Source organism: Athene cunicularia, assembly GCF_003259725.1.
Source record: "Athene cunicularia isolate RWA chromosome 14 unlocalized genomic scaffold, athCun1 chr14_part1, whole genome shotgun sequence".
Classification (NCBI taxonomy): domain Eukaryota; kingdom Metazoa; phylum Chordata; class Aves; order Strigiformes; family Strigidae; genus Athene; species Athene cunicularia.
In genome coordinates this window covers 6,392,422-6,416,060 of record NW_020799118.1, presented here as the reverse complement: position 1 = coordinate 6,416,060, position 23,639 = coordinate 6,392,422, and the positions used below count along the sequence as shown (strand labels likewise).

Genomic DNA, 23,639 nt, shown 5'->3' with positions numbered 1-23,639 from the left:
CTGGCCGGGGCCGTGAAGCCGCGCCCGACCGGTCCGGCCCGTTTTGAGCCACCGGCGTCTCCCTTAACGCTCTCTGGAGCGTCCGGAGTGGAGGGTGGGGGGGAGGACCCTCCTGCCTGTGGCTCCGCTTTCCGCAGAGATGCGGGGCGGGAGCCGAGGGCGGGGGCTGGCCCGGCAGCCAGGCCCGAGCCGGTGCTGTGGGAGGCTGGGCCGGACAGGGCTCGGAGGAGCCGGGTCGCGGCGTCTGTGGACTTAAAGTGAGGATCGTGTGGTGAGGCTTGGGAGGAGGCAGCGGAGGTCTTGGGGAGCGGGTGGTGGGCTGGGCCCCGGGGGAGGAGACCGCCCTCGGGACCGGGGGATCTGGCTGCACTCGCCCCGAGGGCAGGAATTTTCCGGGCCTGCTCGTCTGGGGGTCCCTGGCGTAGTAGTAAAGGCCCTCGTGATCTGCAGGAGCGTTGGCCACCTCGGGAACGGCTCCCGGTCAGGAGCACCTTCCGGGCTGGTTCTGGCCGTGTGCTGGGTCTGTTAGTAAGTGGGGTGACAGTACCAGGTCCTGTCATGCCTTGAGCTAGGCTGGGTGCTCTAGTCTATCACAAGAATGCAAGAGTTGATGCCCGGTTTTCAGAGTGCTGTGTTGCGCTTGCATTCTGCTTTTTTTTTTTTTTTTCAGATAAGCGAGCTGAGCAGCATCTATTTTATTTAATACCATGTATAACTTAGTTTCTGAACAGCCTTAGTTCTGCATAATTGGGTTTTAAAGTCCAAAACGATTCACCTGGGAAAGGTGTCATGCTGATGACATGTTGCCTAGGTGGTGGTTTCTAAATCTTCGTGTGTGCCTGTTGATAACACAGAGTTTAAATGTGTCAGATTTCCTAACTTGTGATGGTAGATGTGAATCCTTCTGAGTATACCTGACTGATCTGCTTTTTAGCCTAAGAACGCTTTTTAGGGTATGATGTAACTTTCTGTCAGTTTTAAATCTTTTAGGCCTAATATAAAAGGTCTTTAAAAAGTGCACTGCTCAGTATTTCTGTGCTGGAAAGCTGGTGTATATAACTGCCTCTCCTCCTCCCCGCAGGCACCATGGTGCGCATGAATGTTCTAGCCGATGCTCTCAAAAGCATCAACAATGCAGAGAAACGTGGGAAACGCCAAGTGCTCATTAGGCCGTGCTCCAAAGTAATCGTCCGGTTTTTAACTGTGATGATGAAACACGGTAAGTCTAGCGTGCACAGCACTGTCTTGTTTCTCATTCATGGTTTCTGTGGGTGCTGTTGTGTTCAGGTGGTTTTTGACTAAAAGTAAGTCAAGATGCTTGAACTAGTTTTGTACAGCATAGTTAATTGCCTTGTAGCTAAGTAGTACATACTTGATTTGTCTGTTTACTATTCTTTTGTAGGTTACATTGGTGAGTTTGAGATAATTGATGACCACAGAGCTGGGAAGATTGTTGTCAATCTCACAGGCAGACTCAATAAGGTAGGATTTGTCTTCCTGAATTTAGTTGTCTAGGAAGTTGTTTAAATTGGGCTTTTTTTTCTATGTTTGATCCAGTTCTGAAAGAATTGTAAACAAGGGAGTATTCATTGAATCCATGTAAATGAGAGTAATGTGGGTGTTATCAGTGGTTGTCAAATGGTTGTCAATTTTTTTAGATTCATAATGGTATGGTTGACTAATTAAATTTAAACGTTGAACATGGAAGACACATTTTTAGGGAAGTCTGCTTGCAAGTGCTGTGTGTTTCTCTCTCTTTAAAGGCTTTCTGGCTACTTAGTGCTTTCTGTTTCTTATATGTTTTAACTACCTAGAAGACTTGTCTTAAGAGATAGGATCTGAGCTGCTTTCCAGTTGATGTATAATACCTGTGAGTGTTGAGAAGACAAGTCGTTCTCCTGCTGCTAGATGGGCTTTGCATGCACCTGAGGGAAAGTTCAGCGTTAAATTAATGAGTGCTTTTTAAGTTCCTGGGTCATATGAAGTGTTCATGTGTGTTTTGGAGATTGTTTTAAAAAATGCTTTTGCCTCAAAATACTGAGCTGTCTAATTCTGTGGTGAGTTTCTGTGCATCATTGTTTCCAATTAAGTTATTTGAGAGGTGGTTCTTTAGTTAAGAAATTAAAAAAATATGTGCTTGAAATATGTTGAGGGCTATCTCCATGATGAACAAATATTGCAGCTGAAAATTGCTTGAGTGTAGTAGGCAAAGAATTACACCACCACCCAACTTACTAGTGTTATGTGTCTGTAATAAAAATAATGTATGTCAGGAGTGAAAATAGTGTTCCTTGAACTTTGGGATGATTTTGTAACAGATCATCTGGGGTGCAGCTGGATATAATGTTTAATCAATGGTTGCAATAAGGGAACACTTGTTTGGTTCAAAAAAATGTCCATCAGTGCAGGAAGGTGTGCTGCTATTTTGCTTTTGGATATTTATTAAGATAATTTGAACAAATAAGGTAACTGGAGGTGGTAGTAGTTGTTGTCAGCAAGTAATACGATTAGCTTGAAAACTTTGATAACTTCTATGCATATTAATTTTTCCTTGTTTAAAATATACAGGTGTGTTTTGCTACCTATGTATGATGAGTAGCAGTAGAACATCCTTGAGTAATCACCGGATTTTTTATTATATAGGGTGCTTAGTAATCTTCAGTGGTTTATAGTAGGCTTTTGTACTTTTCCAGGTCTAGCAATTTATGTGTTAGTTCAGCTTCAGCAGCAGTGTAAGTCACTCTTAAGGGAGGAAGAGGAGGCAAGGCAGTAACAGCTGAATAGCTGTGTGAGAGTCAACTTACCTGAGAGGAAGCACCGTTTCCTATTACCGGTAATGGAACGTGCTTCTTGGTACTAATATTTTGCTGCCAAAAATATTTTAATTGCATTTGTTAAATTCCTTCCTCCAGTGAATTGGAATGAGAAATGTGCAAATCCAGTTTATAAAGTTCCTCAGTTTGTAATGGGATTCTGTTTTGTAGTGTGGTGTAATCAGTCCCAGATTTGATGTTCAGCTGAAGGATTTGGAAAAGTGGCAGAACAACTTACTGCCTTCACGTCAGTTTGGGTAAGTATAGAAAAGAGTTAAATCTGTGTTGTATGTAAAAATGTTGGGGTTTTTATTATGCTTTCATACTGCATGAGTTAGACTTGCCTCACATCTTTTCTGATCAATCTGGAGGTGGTATGTACCAGTCTAAAAATCCATTTTCCATATAAATGCTCTTTTTCACCAGTTTTAAGGGGGCACTACTAAGCAAGGACCTGTTTTTGCTTGGCTTTGATAAATCCTGGTTTCACCGTTTCCACAGCTTACTAGGAAAATGGGACTTTTAACTAATTTTATTAATGGCCATTTATAGATGGGGAGGAGTCATGCAAGTTACCAAGTCAACAGAAGTGGGCCGTACTACTTTAAATTAAACTTCCTGATTGTGTATAAACTGAGGAGGTATTAAGTGCTGAGAGACCCAGAGCCTCTGTTAAACAAATCTACACAATACAGAAAATCTTACTCTTAATGCAGTATATTTCTCCTTCCCAAAATTCACTGAGTTGAGTAATAAATCTCAGTGCACTGGGATGACAGAGCTAGAAGAGTCCTCAGGAGCTCAGCCAGTCTGTCCTGTCAAAGGCAGGATTAACAGTTCCTTGTCATTTTTGTGCTTAAAGCTCCAGCGATAACCTGCTTGCTTTAGCTGTACCTATATAGCTTACTAGTATGTGTTGTCATACTGAGATTTTTAAGAGTATGTATCGAGTGGCAGGACAAGAGGTTCTCGGATGGGAAGCTGTGTGGATGGAGTGTGCTGATAGTCCAGATGGTGGCATTCACAATGACTAAGGCTGCTTCAGTTGTTAGTCCAGATCCAGATACTCATCTGCATCAGCGTACAGTGTTCAAAACACTGAGAGACAGAGCGCTCAGAGTTGAGGAGCTGTCTGGCACCATGGCAACTCTACCGGCTCTGAAGAAAAATGTCTGCTTAAAATAGAAGCAGACTTTGTCTAGAAACTGTAGAGTTGCTACTGCTACAACTGAACTGACTTGGGGGAATGCACAAGAAAATTTCTTGCTGGGACTTAGGCAGGTATTTGGAGAACAGAAGCCTATAAATGTCCTCTGTGCACTGCAGAGTTGTACTCCAGAGGAGTTTCACTGTCCAGTAACCTGATCTTACTTCCGTTAGGCCAGTTCTTACAGAAACAGATCTTACTATTGCAATACAGAAATGAAGTTAGTGCTGTCACCTCTGCATAAGCATAGAACAAAATGATAAACGGAACATTTTTCTTTTTTAACAGGTACATTGTACTGACAACCTCAGCTGGCATCATGGACCATGAGGAGGCTAGGCGAAAACACACAGGAGGCAAAATCCTGGGATTCTTTTTCTAAAACTTGTAAAAAAAGAGGATACTAATAAATTGTTCAAACGGACTCTGGTCTTTCCAGTCAGTATTTTAATGACTTCGAACACGATCTGTGGTAGTGCTTGTAACAGACAGCTCTTCAATAATGCTCAAGTTCCATCTTTACTACAAGTGGTGTTTGGGTTCCACACCATCCCTGGTCACAACTTTTATTCCTGTTAAAGATAGTTACCACTTGAATGACAGTTGCAGGTTGCTCTACAGAATAGTCTCAGCAGGGGAACTCTCACGGGGATGTATGTTAAACTACATACTCGTCTGTCATGCAGTGGGATTGCCTCTTTATGTGTCTCTATAGCTACATGTATGTGATGCTATAGTTTCACCTTTTGGCTAAATAAGAAGATGCCTTGCTGCCAGAAGGTATTTTCTGATCATGGTTTAAAAAGTTACGAGATGTGGGATTGTGGAATAATTAAGATGGTCAGAATTTGTTTTCAGATCACAGGCTTGTTCCAGATCTTGCAGTGTAAGGAATAACTTGAGGTGAAGAGGTGAATAATTTTTCTTCAGATTTCTACTTTGAAAGTCCTTTGAAACATCAGAGGTTTGGGTAGGGTAGTTGGTGTGCAGCTGCTTTGCATGTTGCCATGAAGATGTAACTTTGGGATTTCTTTTTTAAGTTTTTGGAGCGAGGAAATAAGGATATCCGAACTTAGAGGTGGTGAATATATAGTACGGAATGAGTTGTTCTTTGTTCTGGTTATCTGATGCATGATACCTTAATGTACTTGATACAGAAAAATCAAATGTGTTTCAAAGCAGTACACAGATCAGGTGGCTACAGCTGAAGAGCTACATGCAGGTGGTAGAGAATGGGAAGAAAGCTTCTGGGCTGATGGCATTGTCCTTTTAACAGCAGCTGCAAATACCTTATTGTGCTTTGGAGTCTTTATTAGGAAAGAGCCTATTGAAATGTAGCAAGCCTATAGCAAGCCTATTTCAACATGCTTTAAAACAGCTGTTAGATTTTGTGGTTCTTCTGATACAAACTGTTGGAAACAGTTTTTCTTCTTGGTGGTATGTCCTGCTGCAATATGTACAGTTGCTTGAGTTGGAAGTATTGTGCCTTGAAGGTGATGCCATTACAGTGCTTTCCAGACAGCCTTGGGATGGAAGTGATACTGTGGGCACAAAGTCTTTAAACACTGTGGTTTCTAACTATGTAACCTGTTTCCACTCAGTCTGTTAAGGAGAAGGCCATACTTACTGCTAGGCAAACTGGTCTTAACTCTGTAGGCAGCACAGTCTCGCCTAATGTGGTGGCTCTTCTCTGAGGAACAAGAAGGTGGTAGCCCAGAGCTGTGACTGCTTGCAGTAGGTGTTTTGGTGGTGTACTCTAGCGTCCTGTAATAGACTTGCACTTTAACTGAGAAGAGCATGGGAATAATAAAAAGGGCTGGTCTACCTGTTTTGTCTCAGTCACATGCAGGTTAAGGTCAAAAAATACGGATTGCAGATGGCATCAAAGCATGCAGATGTGATCAGTATGGTTCTTGCTTTGAGGTGAAATGAATTTGCTTAGCTGAAGATGAAGATCTACACTGAATTACAAAGAGCAGTTACGAAGTCAAAGGAATTCTGTCTTGACCCCTTTTTTAATGTCAAGTTATTTTGTTACAGGTTTCTTTTTTATATCCTTAATGGAGATCATTCTGCAGCACTAAGCACTGATAGAACACGCTTTTTGCATTTCTTGCTCAGAGTAACCCTGAAGATCATAACAAGATTCCACTACTTTTAATAAAATCTTGATTTTTATCAGTGCAGAATAGAACATGTTTGTGACACTTGATGGAAGGTCAGTGACACATATAGGACATTCCATTCTACAGGACATGTGTCAGTTTTTCTGAACCAGTTTACCTGTGTATGTTCTTTACTAACAAAGAGACTTCTGAAGTAACAAATTTCTGATACTCAGTTGACAGACCAGTTGGGAATAGACTGTGTTGATTAATTTCAGAAGTCAGACCAATGACTTTTCGAATTATTAAATGGAAATCAGAGCTCCAACATAAAAAGAATGACTTGGAGGGACGCATGCATCAGCAGATGCACCTTTTCCACACTGTATCTAGCAAATGTAAGTACACACTGGCTTACCACGCATGGAAGCTGATATGGCTAATAAGTTCCTAGATGATCTCTCAGCTTGCACCTCACTGACTATAGATTTACTCCTGGGTAATCTCTGCTGGCTGAGATGCAAGGAACCTCTGAAATGGGATTCAGGAGCTGACACACAGGGCTGTGGCATGCCCTGCAACACAACTGCTTTAAGTGGGTTTGCAGAAATACTTGTCAGACGTGTTTAAAATCTGAAAGTGGTATTTTTTTTAAGCCTCAGTGAAGTTTTCTGGGCTGAGGATGTATGCCTTGAGAAAGCAGTTGGTGGGTAAAAGTTAACTATGGTTTCTGGTAATAGGGAGAGACGCGACAGAAAATGGCACAAAGCTGAAAGTGCAGTATGGGTTGCAAGTGGCAATCAAGGCGAAGTGTTAAGTTTAGAGAAGGTGTTTGATACCTGTTGAGCAGAGGGATGTTAATGAGGGAGGGGTCCCCCATGGCACAGAGGCAGTTGACCTTCATGTGGGGAAAATAGAGGGTGGGTGGCACCTAAGTGCTGCAAACCCCTAAATTACCAAGCTTTACCTCTGGTGCTATCCTGGGTACCCTGCAGTCTGTCACTGAATGAGTCTGGAAGGGACTGTGTCACCTCCTTACCCTTCTAGATGTAGAGAGAAGTCTTGGCCTTTTGGCTGGAGGACTGCTTCTACTTGCTAAGCCAAATCTGAACACCCAGGTCTGTGTGAGCGTGGCCGCTTGCCCGGCTGTTGTGCTGTGGAGAGGCCGGTTGTGTTACAGTATGGATAGTGTGTGGTGATGCTGCACTGCCTACAGTCCCTTCTTACCTGCTCAAGTGATCACGAGAAGGTAAACATCAGTAGTCCTAGTCACAGGTGGTAAAATGGGGTCAGAGCTTAATTCGAGTTGTGAAAATCACTTATGAAGTCAGAAGTAGGTGGGAGAGGGCTGGTGACCCGACTGAGGGGTACAGCCTGGTCTCACTTCTGCTGTCAGATACATGATCAGTATTTCTGGATGTTGATTGCCATTCCTCCTTATGCTATTGTTTAACAACAGGATAAAACATGTCTAAACTGCCTGCATTAAGAGAAATACCTATGTATTGTTGCAGTGGGAGGTTGTCAACAGATGGCAGCATCCGACTTCGAATCGGTGGAGACTGAGGGCAATCCGGGTGAGAGTCCCAAGAGGGATTTGGCGTTGGGGCTGGTCTCCCTGCTCCTTCTGCAGAGCTAAATATCCTGACATCTCCTGTACTCTGGTCCACTAAGATAATTTTTTCTGTCTTTGGTGCAATAGAGCCTGATTTAAGATAATATGGGAGGTAAGTATGAATCTTCAAAATGTGGCAACAGTAAAAAGCCTGGTGCACAACAGTGGCTTCACTGGAAATGCACTTTTTCCTCCTCATCCTTTCGTTTCTTTTCTGCCACAGGTAATTCAATTAGCTCCGTTCCCCTGAATGGAGCGTGTTTTGTTTCTCAAACTCATGTGTCACTTTCTTGCACCAGAAATGCAAGCAATAATTAAACCTTGATCTCCAGTATCTGAGTAGTTTATTTTAGTGACTCTTGGACACCTACTGGAGTCTAGATAATACTCAGCAATGGCAGGCAAGGGGGTGTGTGGTGGTGCAGCAGAAAGCAGGGAAAGAAATGGGCTGAAATGGTGAGTGAGGCTTTAGAACTTGCCCCAGCAGATTTGGCACTGAGTAGTTAATTCACAGCACTGAAAGAATGAGAAATCGCTCATGGCTGGCAGGGGGGCCCTGACTGCAGGGTGCAGGAACGGGGAGCACGCTGACAAGCATGTCAAGATGTACAGATGGGGCTGATGGTAGAGGATAAGAAACAATTTTTTACAGGATCTGAGACTGCCAAAGCTATTATTTTAGGGCCTTTAATTAAAATTACATGCTCTCAAATAACAAGATTTTTTGTTTTGTCTAATGCTCTTTAGCTAATTTAGATTTAAGACAAGACTATCTGTTGCTCAGTGTCTTACTGCCAATTAACACAAATATCAGGCTCTCAATATCTGGATGGATTTTACCACAATTTAGTCCAGAGGACTATTCTAGTAGAACCAAGGAGTTTCAGAAGCTGGTGTCCTCTGTTCTTACTCGTGCCTCTGATGCTTTCCAGCTCAAAGTGCTGCTGTTTTACTCATGAAGTTCTATTTTAAGAGAGATTTATCTATTTTTCTCTTAATTCTTTTGCTGTTGACCATCTTGCTCTGGTACATTTTATTTTGACTACCAGCTCATGACCTTGATTAATTTGTCTTTGTTCACAAATATTTTTACAAAGAAGTGCTGACTTCAAGGGACAAGAATAACTGGATAAACTATTGCTTGATACGCAAAGGTGCATCTTCCACTGGCAGGAAAAATAAATTCCATTGACCTTCTCTTGCTCTTCTCAGATGAAATGAATGATGTCTGAAGGCGTAAAACTTTCCACTTAGTTTTAAGTTGATCCAGTCTTGTTTATTATATGAGATATGTAAGATTAAGCTCATAAAAGCACTAGAAACAGAGGAGAACATGTACAAAGAAATATCGTGGTTCTTCTGAAGGTAATGAGAGTTCTGACTTTTGCTAGGACCACTCAATGTAATCAGGTAGTCCTGGTATCCACCATTACCTAGTTCTTGGTTGGGTTCAAAACCACTTCCCATGGTTTTGAAAGCTGTCCTGGCATTCTTGATCTGACTGCAGTGGGTTTTGCAGCCACCAAGTGATTGATTTCTACTCAGTGTGTGGCTGCTAACTTGAACCTATATATATTTAAGGAGCACAAATTAAAATCCGTGCTATTGGGGCACTGTGATGCACAGGCCAAGTGCATCACGTTGCTGGGAGAGCATGGGCACAGTCAAACAGAGGTGGCGGCCACTGGGAATTTCACCATCTCCAGAAGGGTTACAACTACACCAGAACAGGCTGTGCCGATGGGATCTTTTCTCACACAATACCCAGAATGAAAGGGTGGGCAGATATTTGATTAACAACTAAATTACAACCTGGTAAAATGTGATACTTGTGATATCATAGAATCCCAGGTTGGAAGGGACCTCAAGGATCATCTGGTGAAACTTCTTGGCGAAAGCACAGTCTAGATGAGGTGGCCCAGCACCCTGTCCAGCTGAATCTTAACAGTGTCCAATGTTGGGAAATCCACCACTTCCTTGGGGAGATTATTCCAGTAGTTGATGGTGAAAAATTTTCCTCTTGTGTCTAATCAGAATTTTCCTCAGGAATAACTTGTAGGGAGTCTGCATCTTCTTTGTAGTCACCCATGAAATACTGGAACACGGTGACAAGGTCTCCCTAAGCCTTCTCTTCTCAAGGCTGAACAGACCAGTTGTCTCAGCCTTTCCTCACACGGCTTCCCAGTCCCTTGATCATCTTTGTGGCCCTCCTCTGGACCCTCTCCAGCCTGGCCACAGCTCTTTTGCACAGCAGGAACCAAAACTGAACTCAGTGTTCCAGGTGTGGCCTGACAAGTGCTGAGCAGAGTGGGATGATGACTTCTTTATCTCTGCTGGTGATGCCCGTGTTGATGTAACCCAGCACCCTGTTGGCTTGCTCTGCCGCTGCAGCACCCTGGTCACTCCTATTGAGCTCCTTGTCCACCAGGACCCCCAGGTCCCTTTCCACAGATCCCAGCCTGTGCTGCACTCCTGGATGATGTTTTCCCAGGTGCAAGACCTTACACTTGTCCTTGTTGACCTTCATGAAGTTCTTGTCAGCCCCCTCTTCCAGCCCAGCCAGGTCTTCCCGCGGGGTGGCTCTCCCTTCGGAAGTGTCCCCTTCCCCACCCAGTTTGGTATCATCAGCAAACTTCATCAGGGCACACCTTACCCCATCACCCAGATCACTTATGAAGATACTAAATAGTGCTGGGCCAGTGGCAATATTTTAGCTATGCCTGGTCTGTGTAACACAGGTTTCAGCAGGGTGCTGGTGCTTCAGTGTGCTGACTTTCCTTGGTGTGCTAGTTTTCCTTAGGCAGGGAAATGGATTTCCTTAATCACTTAATGCATGTTCTAGCTGGAGTTTCACTGTCTGAAGTTGGGGAAAGGAGAAGCTGCAAGCAAAAAAATACATGCTAAGTAAAAGTGGGGAAAATAATACTTGTGTCACTAAGACAATTGTTCCACCTTCGAAAACCTGAGTTGGAAAGTAAGTCCAGAAGAGACACTGTTATCTTCCCTGACCTCATTCCTGATGAATTTCACCTGATTTAGTTCTTTTCAGGTGTGAGGGAGCAAACAAGAACAGGAGAGTATGCTAGTGGTGAAGCTGCTTATACAAATGGAGCAAAGCAATGATGATTACTCCGAGCAAGCATCAAGCAAGTAAAAACTCCTTTTCCAGATTCACTGATGTGCTGGTGACAAGCCTCAGTCTAACAAGGTAATCAAATTCACATCTGCTTTCTTCAATAGACTAAATTTAGCTAACTGCTGCAACTGTGTTATATGTCCTACAACCCTGTTCCACATGCTGGTTGTGACACTCAACTGTTTAAGCAAAGCCTCTAGGGATGCATATTTTGTTCTTGTGTTGGCATCAGGGTAATAGTCATTGCACAGTTGTAGTTGATCAAATTTTAGTGCCATGCAACAGCATAATGCAGCAGGACGCTTGAGGTCAACCAGCTAAAAGCACCCCGCAACCACCACTTTTTATAGTGACATAAAACATTGTTAAAGTAGATGCCAAATGGTTTATAAAAGCCAATGGGTCAGGTGCTTATTTAATGAAACAGGCAGCTTGTTCTCCCTGTTCAGAACTGTAACTGATCCTCAGGACACCCCATCTCATTAGTCTTGTGACTGAGTCGAGAACAATGATGGTGTTGGTGCAGTTGTGCTGGTGGGATGGATGTGGGCCTTTGCTTTGGGATTAAAAGTGCAGGATTCAAGTAGCAACATTTTATTGAGGGCTTTATCTTGCTAGTGCTGCACTGAATCATTGCATATGCATTCCTGTAGTATTTTCTGCTTTTGGACAGGGTGCTCTAGCAGGGTACATGACCGACTCCAAACTTTCTGTCTGCCAAGGAGGTGCTTTTCTTCACAATTTGTGAGTAGTGTTGTGTGAGGGCAAGCCATGGAAATGGAGAGGGTTCCTGCTACTCACTCTATAATCCATTACTATTCCCTATTGGGTCTTCATTTTATGAGTGGATTTGTTTCATATTTCATTCATTTTATTTATTGTTCCCACTCTGTAAACACATCTTGCTACCCATCCTACAGAAAACTTCTTCCAGAAGCTTGCAATCTTCTGCCTGTGATCTCTAGATGTCTCTCTTGCTCTAATCTAAGAATACATGAAAGAGGCAAGAATAACAAAACACATGGTATGTGATCTTGGATAGAAACGTGTATGTGCAACACCCCTCTGTTTCCACCTCCCCATCTAGATTAGAGTGGGATTTGACCCTTCCATTGTGGGGAAGAAATGTGGCATAACTATTCTTGTTGTATTCCACTGATGCAAGTAAATTGTGCTTTCAGCTGGACCAGGCTGTAAGCAGGGAGCAAGAATTATATCTGGGAGCAGGAGGAGAAAGGCTGGTGACAAGTGAGGTTAAAAGAAAAGCTGCTGCTGAAACCCACCTCTGGTGTACTTTCCCAGTCTCATTAGCTCTACAGGTGGAGCCTAATTGGTGTTTGGTCCATTGTTTTAAAAAGCAAAGTCCAGGAGCATCAATGAAAACTTCAGGTTTTTAGTATCTTTACAAATCAGGCTTTTAACCATAAGAATGAATAAAGTTGTGGTGAAAATGAAAGGAATTTTTTTTCCTTTTCTCCCTACACCTCTGCACTTCACATGGATGCTTGTCTCCTCACTTGCAATAACATGCCCAGCTGTATTCTTGCATAACAGGATCCTCGACATATAATCCACAAGTCTGTGTGGGCTGGTAATTAGCGCTGGCCCTCATTCAGTCCTTGGGATTCATTCCTTAGGGCAGCAACATTAGCCACTCAGTTAAGTATCTGCGCTTCTCAGATCTGAAACCATTTTTGCCTCACTTCTGGAGGCTGTGGGTCCCGGAGCTGACTGCAGACACCACTTGTATTTGTGTGGAGACTTGTGTTTGCTCTGGTGTGGATGGGCAGGTGGTTCTGTACCTCATGGGCAGAAGCCAAAGCCTTGTTTGTTTTCTATAACCGGTGAAGGATTTCAGCTCAGTTCTATTTTCTGTTTAATGTGCAAAATAATTATAGTTCAGCACAGGTAGCGGGAGTTTTTGAGTTTGGTGCAATGCCTTGCTTACACTTCGTGAAGCATCATCAGGTGAAAGAAGAGATGTGTGTGGTAGGACCACTAAATTGATCTGCTACCTGCCAGGCAGACATTTGCTCTGGGAGGGAAACAAAAATCAGAAGACTATTTTTAGATCTGAAATACTTTTCTTGAGTGACATTCAGTCTTCGCCAGCCTTTGATGAGCAGAGAAATAATCCCTCAAGGGAACAACCGGAGGTGCCTGGATCTGTTCTCAGCTGCTGGCAGGTCCTGGTGTGGCCGTGGGAGTGCTGGGGCAGCTCTGGGAGCAGCAGACATCCATCACCTAATGGCAGGTACCAGGGCGAGAGCAAAATGCATGTGGGCTGTCAGGGAGTTGGAGTTGGCTGTGCAGAAACATATCAGATCTTGAGTAAAAATGAGCCCATTTTCCTGATAGAGACCCAGTCCTACAGTGCAGGACATGGGGCTGAGAACCACAGGCCCACTGCAGGTCAGGGTTCAGCCCTGTTCCCACGCTCAGGTGGGAGAACTCAGCTTGCAAATCAGCAAATATGAACCCAGTGCTGGTAGGTGGTGGCTCCAGAAATAGAAAGATACAGTGGTAGCAGATAACACTACCTGATAGCTGAAATGAAAAGAATTAAACTGTACAAAAGTGTGCTTTAATTGCTAACTCTCTCCTGTCTGCTTAAATCACTAGAAATAAAGGTCTCCTCTTTACTGACGAACAGTTCCAGGCAGAACAGACGTGATAGGGGGAAACATGTTTGGAATAAATACTGATGTGAATGACACTTATTAGCTACAGTGTGGCATATTTATTTCTCTGTAGTTAGCATAATAGCACAGCTTGAAATGAGAAGGGTTCTTTACCCATGTCTGTGTGTGCATGCATAAAAGTAACGATGGATTGTTATGGGCAGAATGCAGATGATTTTCCTGTCTCTGCAATTAGCACTGATGTTTGGATGACATCATTTGTTGTGGGAGATGAGCAAGTAGCCTAAGCATGGCTGGGCTTTGAGAAAAGCTTCCCTTCCTTGTGTCAAACAGGAGACAAGTGAAACACAAGAGGCTGGGTCTTTTTTCCTGTCTCCGTGCCTGACTGTTGCCTGCCCATGGTGTCTTTGCTCTGCTTTTGGGTTCCGTAGAGCTCCTATGAGGATGAGACACCCTTTGCCATCCCCCCTGGGACACCTGGCAGCCTGGCTGCAGCCAACAGCCTTAACTTGAGCTGTGGCTGGAGTGGGAGGAGAGTGGAAACATCCCAATTATCTCACAGGAATTTAATTACAGACGTGTGGGTGGCTGGGTGAAAGCTTTATTGTCTTTATTGTCTTTTGAGCAGTTGGGTGTCCAATGGAGATTGGTGATGGAGATAAGGTTGGCTGCTTGAATGTGCAGGTTACTTGCCTTTCTGCTGATGGGAACCTGCTCATCTTATTCTTGTCTTGCTTTTCTGTGCTTGTGTGCCTCGTGCTTTCAGGTGTCCCCATACCGGGCGTGCTTAGCTGGAAGTGGCGGAGGCTCTGCAGGGAGGTGCTTGTCGCTCGCTTTCCCAGAGCCTGCTCAGTCGTGCTGGCTGTGTCAGGGTCTGGCAGCTCCACCGCTGCCCTGCCCCTTCTCGTTTCATGGGGTTTGGGGCTTCTCTCCCTTAGAGACAAGAACCTGCAGTAATTTTAAAAGCATTGACCAGTTCAGTGAGGGCTTCCCACTATGGTTGCCATTTCTTCCCCAAGTGGAGGGAGGGAGGGAAAGCTTCGCTGCATGTCTCTGTGTTGGGCAGAGGCTGACGGCCAGCCAGTGCAGGGCAAAGCGACCAATTGCAACAGCTTCCAGACAAATCTCTTAGCACTCAAGTGGTTCAGTGAGCATCATCTTCGAGTTGTTGCTTTGCAACAGCAGTAACATTTCTCATCTCTTCTGCAGACATTGTAATATAAGAACGTGTGGAAATGGACTGTCTTGGACATTTACTGTCCTGTTTAAAATTCAAGTGAAACAGGCTGCTGGATTGCAGAGCTGCTAGGGGAAGGGAAGACAACAGGGTGGACAAAGTGACTGTCTGAGCTCTGTTTCCTTAAGAAAAATCATAAGGTATTTCAAATGAGGAGCCAAGAGCTTCTCAGGTCGACTGTGAAAGCTTAGTACTGTCTCAGGAGCCTTCTTGGAAGTCTTTTTGTTGAGGGGAGTAATTACACTGTGGCAAAAAGTGTTTACTTGCCAGGTACCTGCCTGCCTTATTTGTACTGTATTCTTCCATTGCTGAAATGTAAGATGAAAAACCTTAAGACATATGCCTGAGAGTAACAAACTTTCCATTCTTTCTAAGTTTGCTTGATTGAGTGCTTGGTTTAGAAATACCATAAAAATGCCAGGCCATAGCTTGAAATATCTCATTACCAGGTGTCAGGCTGCTTATAACTTTCACTCAGGGATTGTTGAAGGTTTTTTTCCTGTTAGTCTTCTAATGAAAATGCCAAAGGGGGAAAAACTATTACAAAAAATAAAAAATGCTGCTTTGATTGAAAATAAAAATGCTGAGCCAGCAGTGGTTTTCAGTAGCGCTTGCTTTATTGCATTGCCCTGACTATATATTATTTCACAAGCCTATGGGATGTTGTATGGTGTGAGGGTCTTGTACAGGCACAGACCTGCTGTTTTTCAGCATGCTGGGAGGTGTTGCAGAGCTGAGAGATGAGCAGGTAGTTTATGTCAATAGAGGGACCTGACAAGCAGGCAGAGAAGAAAAAACCTCAGATGCTGAGGTTGCAGCACTGACTTGGCTGAAGTCAGATGAGTGTCCCTTTCTCCATGGCCAGCATGGCCAGCTGAGGGGACAAGGACATTGTTGGACCTTTTGTGGCTGCTGGTGACCTGTGAAAGTGTGGGGACACTGTTTTAATGCTTTTGCCTTCTCTGACAGCGTTGTCTGCTCCTCTGGCTTTGGATGCTAGTGCAATAGGTGATGTGAGAGAGCTTATAGCACTGCCAGGTCCTGTGTAATATGTGCATAGGGCCAGCAAGGCTGCTGTGGACCTCTGAAAGGTGGGTAAAAAAGTAGCTGAGAACTGGTGGTTTGAAGCATGAGCAGGCAGCAATGGCACTGGGAAGGAAATGTGGGGAAGGCTAACGCAGAGCGCTGCTGGAGAGGCTGTGGAGGGCGTATCTCCTCTGCCTGAAAGGAGGAGGAAGGTGCTTCTCTGGAGACCTTAGTCATGGTTGGAGAGTCTTGTGGGACCTTCAGTAGCCTCCTGTCATGGAGAAGATGACGCTCTAGAAGGACAGTCTTGGCCAAGCCTAGCTCCTATCAGCTTGGGGTGGCATCAGGATCTGTCTTTAGTCCTGGACTTCAGTAGTGCTTCCCTACTGCCTGGGCATCTCCCAGTGCTGGCAGCAGGAGTGCTGGTTTGAGGATTTCCATGTCGCACTGGAGAATGTACTGTCAGGGATGGAGGAGTCACAGCTTGTCTACCAGCACCCAAATGTGCTGGTTGTTGGGAAGCCTGCCATCCCATTGCTCACTAAGCCATGCCCTGGCATAGGAAGGTCCCCGCTGCCTGGGGCACACAGACAGGCGTGCTCGAAGACACTGCAGTACTACTGGGGGAGGTCACAGTGCCCCAGAGCAGCTGGCATTTGTGGAAGTTTTCTGTGGTCCTCTCCAAGGTTCAACTGATTGCTCCTTTGGACCTGCCAAGGGCTGCAGTCCCCTCTTTACAGTAATGCTGGCACTTTCCGCAGGAGGGAAAGGGAAACTTGGAGACACAGCAACCAATTTGCAAATAATAAAACACTTAAAGCTATACGAAAAGCATCTTGCATGGAAAATCAGACAGGGCAAGAAAAACAGCACTTACCATCAACACAATGCAGCTGAAATCTCTTTCTTAGAGATAATCATCTCTGACTCCAGCAGTAAAAATAAAGGACAAAAGCTGGAAGAAGCCAGAAAGCACAGTCGTGGGAGTGAATCTTGGTGAAATGAGAATTAAAAACACAATGAAAGGCATAGAATTGCCTTAAGTAAAAACAGAGCTGTCTGCCTAGAACAACAACTGAGATTATATGGAAAGCACATGGGGGTGTGGGGAACTGGGCTGAGCATGGGGCTGCAGCGGGGCTGGTGCTGTGCCAGTGCTCAGCCATGAAGGAAGGGAGGGCAAGAGCCCCTGCCTAGGCTTGAGAAAGATCCAGATTTCAGGTGTCCCTCACAGTCTATGAGACATTCAGGTCCTTGCTTTTTGCACCCAGTCTAAAGAATAAAGTAATTTATAGCCTATCTGAAGGATAATGGTTGATCCTGGCCAGTGCCTGCTCCTGCTTCGTGAAGCTCATCCCCGAGCTGCTGACCTTTAATGGACAGTATGTGCTGAACTGGCTTTCGTCGGCAAATCTCACGGAAGCTCACATTTAAAAGGTCTGTGCACGTCAGTCCTCATCCAAAGTGCAAACAGCTGAAGGGAAGATTTCCACTGGCACAGATCCAAACCCCACCAGGCTGTGATGGCTCAGAGAGGCAGCACTACCAGCTGAACCAAGCTGGGAGTTTGTCATTGTCCCTGCTATTGGGGACCATGGTCTCATGCAAATCAGAGCCACAAAACTGGGCTCTAAATATTGTCTCCCACTTCAGATTTTAAAGTAATTTGGAGACCTTAATTTAAAAATAGGTATCACTCTTTTTTTTAAGTGCTACAGGGGATGCACAGCCTTTTATCAAAAGATGCCAATGTATGGTGTGAATACCTATGTCTTGTGAATATTTCAGGCCGACCTTGATGGATTTGTTACACTAAGTGTCATAAAAATCAAACTGTTCATTGAACTATCTGCTGTTTCCCAAAGCACCTGGGCCTCTTTTCCTCCTTGTAGACAATGGCACACAGAGGCTTATGCAACTCTCCTGCTCTGCTGGTGGCTGCTCTCTTCCAGAGCTGGCATGGTATTTTCAGATGCAAAGGAGAAGTGTCTCCTAACTATATGCTAATCACATTTTCAAAGCTTCAGCTGATATTAAAATGATTCAACCGTTGCCTGAATTCACATACTTTTGTTTGTTGCCTTTTGTATGCTGTGCATAGCTTTTCATATAACTGTGCCTATTTTCTACCAAAATCATGGTTTGGGAGCTGCGTACAAAAAAAGGATGTTTTTATCCTTTTTGAAGATCTTTTGAGTTATCCTTAGCCCCAGATATCTGAAATACAGACTCATGCACATATATTATCTCCAGGCAAAGAACAGAGGCAGGAATAGACTTTACAGCTGTGGTTCTCAAATTTATTATTAGTCAAAGGGCTTCATGACCTTCAGGGAAAAAAAGAATCTGGGAACCATCATATCTGATGCTGCCACCCTGGTGTTCATTTATGGTCAAATAACTTCTTTATAGGATTTTTTTAAAATTAGTTTTGCTTGCGCTTTTGTTTACTTGCTTGCCTGGATGGGAATGTGCTCAGTAAATGTCTTTGTCTCCCTTCATGGGTCACTGTCAGGTGTCTCACACAGCATCCTGAATGTGGGTCTGCAGCCCTTGTGGCCTCTACCCTGTCAGTTTTATGTGGTGTCTGGTAAGCTGAGAAAAAGTCACTTTTCTGCAGATGGTGTGGTGAAATTAGTCATTTTCTTGGTAAAAAGATGCCACATACTCAGTCCAGCCCATTGTCTGATACTGACGAAGCGTTCTCAAATCCAGTCCCTCGCAGAATAAATCCACTGTGTACTTACATGAACAGAGCAGGGTCCTTGCTGGTGGGGTTCATTGGGAATGAAGGGGAGGAGATGGAAAGACCATCTGGGCTTTGCTGGTGTTTCTAGACCCAGGGTGCTGAGAAGCGCAATCAGCTGGGGCAGAGGTAGGTGGGGTTTTGGGGATCCCCATGTAGGAACTGGTGCTTCCAAAGGCCTTTCAGTGACAAAGCAATGCTCAGGTTTGCTGTTCTGAAGGAGCAGCCCTTGCTGCTGCCCTCCAGGGTTCTCTTGGCCTGGTGCAGAGCAACCAGGCTGGGGAGCGCTGGGCCACCCTCCCAGGCATTTTGGGATCCCTCCCCTTGCCAAGCTGCTCCCCCAGTGCCCTGTCCTAGCCTGTGGTCTCAGAGATGGGCCAGGCGTGTGTGTACTTCCCCGAGTGGCACTTGGACATGGACGGAGGCTCTGCCTGTTCCTTGGTCCCCTTTCAAAAGCAGCTGTCTGTGGTTCTCTGCGATGCGATGTGTGTGGGAGGGGAATGGCCTTCTGTGGTACGTGTGGCACAGGTGTCAGCCAGCGCCACGTTGATGCCCTTAGCTCTTGTCACCCTGTTTCCAAAAGCACCCCACTGTCCCATTTCTCTTTCAGCTCAGTGATCACTGTTGGACTCCAAGTTTCAGGATCTTGCACCCCCTGAATGAGGTGTGGCTCAGCTCCTGGCCCACTGAGCCATTTAAAAGCCACACGGCCACCGCCTGTGCCAACTCCTGGCATGTAGGGCCACTCCCAGAGATGGAGCTGCCCTGGGGAGGGCAGCACTGTGGGGGGACACTGGTGGGGATCCCCCCTTTCTCCAGGGCCTGGCCAGGCCCACCCCATGTGCCTGCGGGCCCTGCCCCAGCTGGTGCAGGCCCACAGCTGCCCCTGCCTTGGCCCAGGCCCTCCCGCGGGGCTGGGGAAAGCTGACATGGAGGGTGGCTGCCGGCGTTTTCAGCTCTCCTGAGCTCCTGCTGCTTTGCAGCAAGCTACTCTTGCTTTTCAGCCACCCTCTCCAGACCAGTGGCCTCTCGGTCCCTTGTGTGTCCCCTCTGCCCAGCCATGAGGGCTGGTCTGGCCTGAAACCGCAGGCCCTGAGTGGGAACAGCAACACCAGCATCCCTGGAGGGCAGCGAATGGCTCTGGTCTGGCCTCTGGCAAGGTCCCTGCATCAAGGTAAGGCACAGATGACATTTTGAAAGAAACTAATCTTGTGTAATTCAAGCACCAGAGGGAGCGACTTGTGCTGGTGGAGGATTTGTTCTGTGCCCCCTCTCTTCCCTGTGCTGCTTTTCTTCCCCTCCTCCTCTTTAATCCCCATCTTTCTTGGATTCAGCGTTTTATGCTGCTCTTCAAGGACCAACGCAAAAGGCTTCCACAGCTCAGGAAGCGGCCCAGATTTGCATTTAACATATTTAAATATTTAACATATTTAGGGCTGAATTAAAGCAAAGGGAGACAAAATTGGGAACAGACCAAAGAGTAAGTGTGACTGTGTGAGAAGGAATAAAGGCAGTACTTGCAGATTTACAGGGAAAAATAAAACATGGGAAAGGTGACGGAGAGAGCCCAGTCTCTCTTTTTTGTCATATCAAGCACACTGTGACTAGTGGTGATAATTTTTTTTCCCCTCATCAGTACTATAATAGAAGAATAAAACTAATTGTCATCTGCCACCCACTGTTTGTAAAGCAGCTTCTCTTAAATAGTTCTTATTCATTGAGTTCAGCTGTCAAAAGGAGCGGCTTTTTTCACAGTCTGCAAAATGCATTTCACTATGAACACAGCTCGATGCGAAGGTCACCCCATCAAAAATGTTTTCTCTTAGTGATGAGTATAATGGCAAAAAAAGGCATTTTTCAGTCTATTCTCACCATTTTACTTGATATTTCTTAAATGGTAGACAGCTGGAGAATGAGCACGGCCCCGCGGAGCAGAGGGCGCGCTCCCCTGCTTCTCCCTCCGCCCGCAGAGCAGGTAGGTGACACGTCCCCACTGACCCCGCCGTGTCCCTGCCACCACCTGCCCGCCCGCCCCTGGCATCGCCCCGGCTGGGGAGAATTTGAGGGAGAATATTTTGTAGTATATTTTGGGTTTCCCCCTCCTCTCATCCACACTGTGCTATGGGCTCTTTAATAGCTACTTATGACAGGTAGTATGAGCCATAAAAAGAATGGGAGACAGCACAAAATTACCTGTTGTTTTTCATATTGGCTATTGTTCCTTAGGATATTAGTATGTGTTCTTGTGTGTACTAGTGTTTTAATGGTAGCTTGGTTCCTGGATGCTTAAATTACTCTTGCTGTCAGTGTTTCTCTTTACTTGACACATTCCAAATATGAAAAGACTTCAGGAGCCAGCTTACAGAGTGAGGGAGACCACGACTGTAAATATCACTACAGAGAATAGGCAGAGGTCACACAGCAGTGAGAGGGAGAGATCCTGCTAACACTTTCAGAGCAGAGTTGGGGTAAGGCGGTTTGAAGTTACATTTACAGGTGTACTCATGCAGGGTGTCTGCTCTCTGTGTGTGCTCCCAGACCTGCTTGTAGAAAAAGCACAAGGTGGAGAAAAAAAATGTCTGACTATCTTCTGCGAGACATCTGAAAGTGAGTGTTACATCTTCAGGGATGTAACTTGCATGTTTTACCCACATTTTTACAACAACTTTGCTATGTTCTGGAGTCACAGAGGGGAAGTTTGGAGAAGGCTTTACTCACCCCTAGATGAAATGGTTTCCACTGTTGTGCTGCCTGGATTAACCTGTGGTGACCTTTGCCCAAAGGACTGCATGCAGGCAATGAAAGTAGCAGCTCTGCATCTGCTCCTACCAAATACATGTCAAGTGATCTTCCAGCAACAGCAAAGGGAAGCTCAGGATAGTTGATAACATAACCCAACAGTTCTCTCTCCCCTAGAAGGAGCCTGTCTTTCAAAGAAATATTTCTAACAATTTCATCTGTAGTTCAATTGTGTGCATTGATTTAGGTTTCACTCTGCTTATGGGCACAGAGATCTTAAAGAAAAAAAAAAAAAAGCAAGCACAAATGGTGCTAAACCTTGAGATTTAAGACTTGCCATTAAAGGCAGTCCTCAGGAGAAGTTCATATTGTAATGGTGGTTGGTGATCAAGTTGCCCTGGAAGATTCAGCAGTGGTAGTAGGTCACCCTGAACAGACAAGGGGTTGCACTGCCTTGAGGGTAGATGAATGGTGTCAATCTGCAGGGAGAAGCAGGGCTTGCCTCAATGTAGTTTCATAGTAGTATTCTTGTACGGTGGCATGGGCAGACCCTGTCCTTGATTTTGTGTGAAAACAGTCAGGGCATAACAGCAGTTTGGAGATCTTAAACATCATCCTTCAGCTGGGGTCCTGGATGCAGACTGAACCTGGAGTGTCTGAATCATTAAGCCCGGGCTGTTACTGTTTGATCTGTTAGTGAGTTGCATTAATGATGGAAAATTTCTGTTGGACCAGCTTCTGAGACAGCAAGAGGTGTCTGGACTAATGTAGACCACACCTTACCTACAGGGAAGTACTAACCAGTAAACCCCAAACAACTTCTGTGGTGGTAGGAGTGTTGCTTTTTCTCAGTCACCCATCAGAACAGAAAACTTCCAAGACCATCCAGGCCGCCTTCTTAAGTGTTAGATTTCCTTTTTTTAGAGGGCAACTGTACAACATGTAAAAGATTTTAGTTTCAAGTGTGCTCTGAATGCAGCGGTATATGCTTTGTTCTGTTGTGTTAGCAAAAACGTGCTGACAGGGATGGGTGTCAAAGCCCCGGGCTGAATTAACTGGCCTGGAATTAGGCAGAGGATGATTTGCAAGGGTGTTCCAGCTGGGGAAAACCACATGGTCTGGTCTCTTCTTGCTTCTACACTGCTGTGCAGTCCAGAGAGCTCCTTTGTTTTAAGTTCTGTTCATGGCTGGGTAGCGGGGGTGAATGAGTCCTTTGTCTCTGGGTCCTTCTGTGGGTGACAGTGCCACGAGGTGGCAGTGGCCACCAAATAATGTTTGGCCAGAAGCACAAAGTCCAGGCAGTGCATTTGTCCATTTCTTTGCTCTCTGATGTAAGGGTGGAAGTACAGTCCAGCCCCTAAATGCCAGCTAAAGCACTGGTCTAGCTTACACTTGTCCTTTGACTTTCAAGTAGACCCAAATTCCCATTTCTCCATTCCCATGTTGTTTGAGCACCTCAGTAAAGTCAGGGTGAGACATGACCAAATTCTTGATGAATTGTGCATTGCTTTACTCTGTGCACACTTCCAGAGACTTACTGCCTTTGGAGGCCTCATTCCTATTTAGGCTGCACCTTCCCTGCCGGCTTATCTTGGGTGTTTTGTGTAATGATGGTTCTGTCTCTTTTTCCTAGATAGTAAATTTTTGGCTGACATTTTGTTTTTCTATGCTTGGGCTGCCTGGGACAGACAGTGGGAATTGCAGCGTGAATAAAAGCTAAATCACTTGAGTGATGATGGCTCCACTGCCTTCTCACAGGTCACTGCGTCCGAAGGGGCAGAGAAGTTTTCATGCAGTTTGGTGTGACAGCCTTTTAGATATGGCTGAACTTGAGGCTTTGTAGTAAACCAAGGGATATATCTGTTAATCTTGGTGCTGCATGTCTACAGGAATTTGCAACACCACAAAAAGTCTAGAAGTCCTGGCAGGTCTTTGCAGTGTGCCTGAATTGCCTTGCTAATCTTGGAAATCTGCCTTCCTAGCCTGGAGGAGCTGGCCCATGTCCAAACCTACCTGCTATAAAGGAAAGGCCATTTACACTGTGGTGGGCTCTGAAGGCTTGTCCAGTTCAAGAACCAAACCAGAGGCAGATAGACATGTCTTTTTCATCAGCTGATGGCTTTTTGATGTCTTTGGTGTAAGCAGTGTAAAGCAAGAACCCTGAACCATCTGCCAATAACCATAGTAGACATGTGCAGTGTCTGATAAATGTGAACAAATGTTCTAATTCTCTAAAGAAAATGACTAGGAAAGACAGGATGGCTTTTGCATTCTCCAGTCAAGCTACTGAATAATCTGAGGGCAGGCCAGGAGGATGGAAAAAGGGCAGGAATCACCTCTATTCTGTTTTTCTGCTGATAAATCAAGCACAAC

The 23,639-nt window shown here is 45.1% G+C and overlaps 1 protein-coding gene across 2 annotated transcripts in view; it reads left to right on the top strand.

Moving 5' to 3' along the window:
• RPS15A (ribosomal protein S15a) overlaps positions 1-4,444 on the top strand; it is a 4,688-nt gene extending 244 nt beyond the window's left edge. Inside the window, exons 1-5 of one of the 2 annotated variants that reach the window (XM_026858883.1) lie at positions 250-271; positions 1,082-1,219; positions 1,403-1,482; positions 2,985-3,070; positions 4,309-4,444. In XM_026858883.1, coding sequence (XP_026714684.1) covers positions 1,087-1,219; positions 1,403-1,482; positions 2,985-3,070; positions 4,309-4,402 — 393 coding nt within the window. In that variant the 5' untranslated portion in view covers positions 250-271; positions 1,082-1,086 and the 3' untranslated portion in view covers positions 4,403-4,444. Of the gene's footprint in view, positions 1-249; positions 272-1,081; positions 1,220-1,402; positions 1,483-2,984; positions 3,071-4,308 lie in introns of those variants that run through there. The other variant, XM_026858882.1, reaches the window with a different exon arrangement.
• The last annotated feature ends 19,195 nt before the right edge of the window (positions 4,445-23,639 follow it).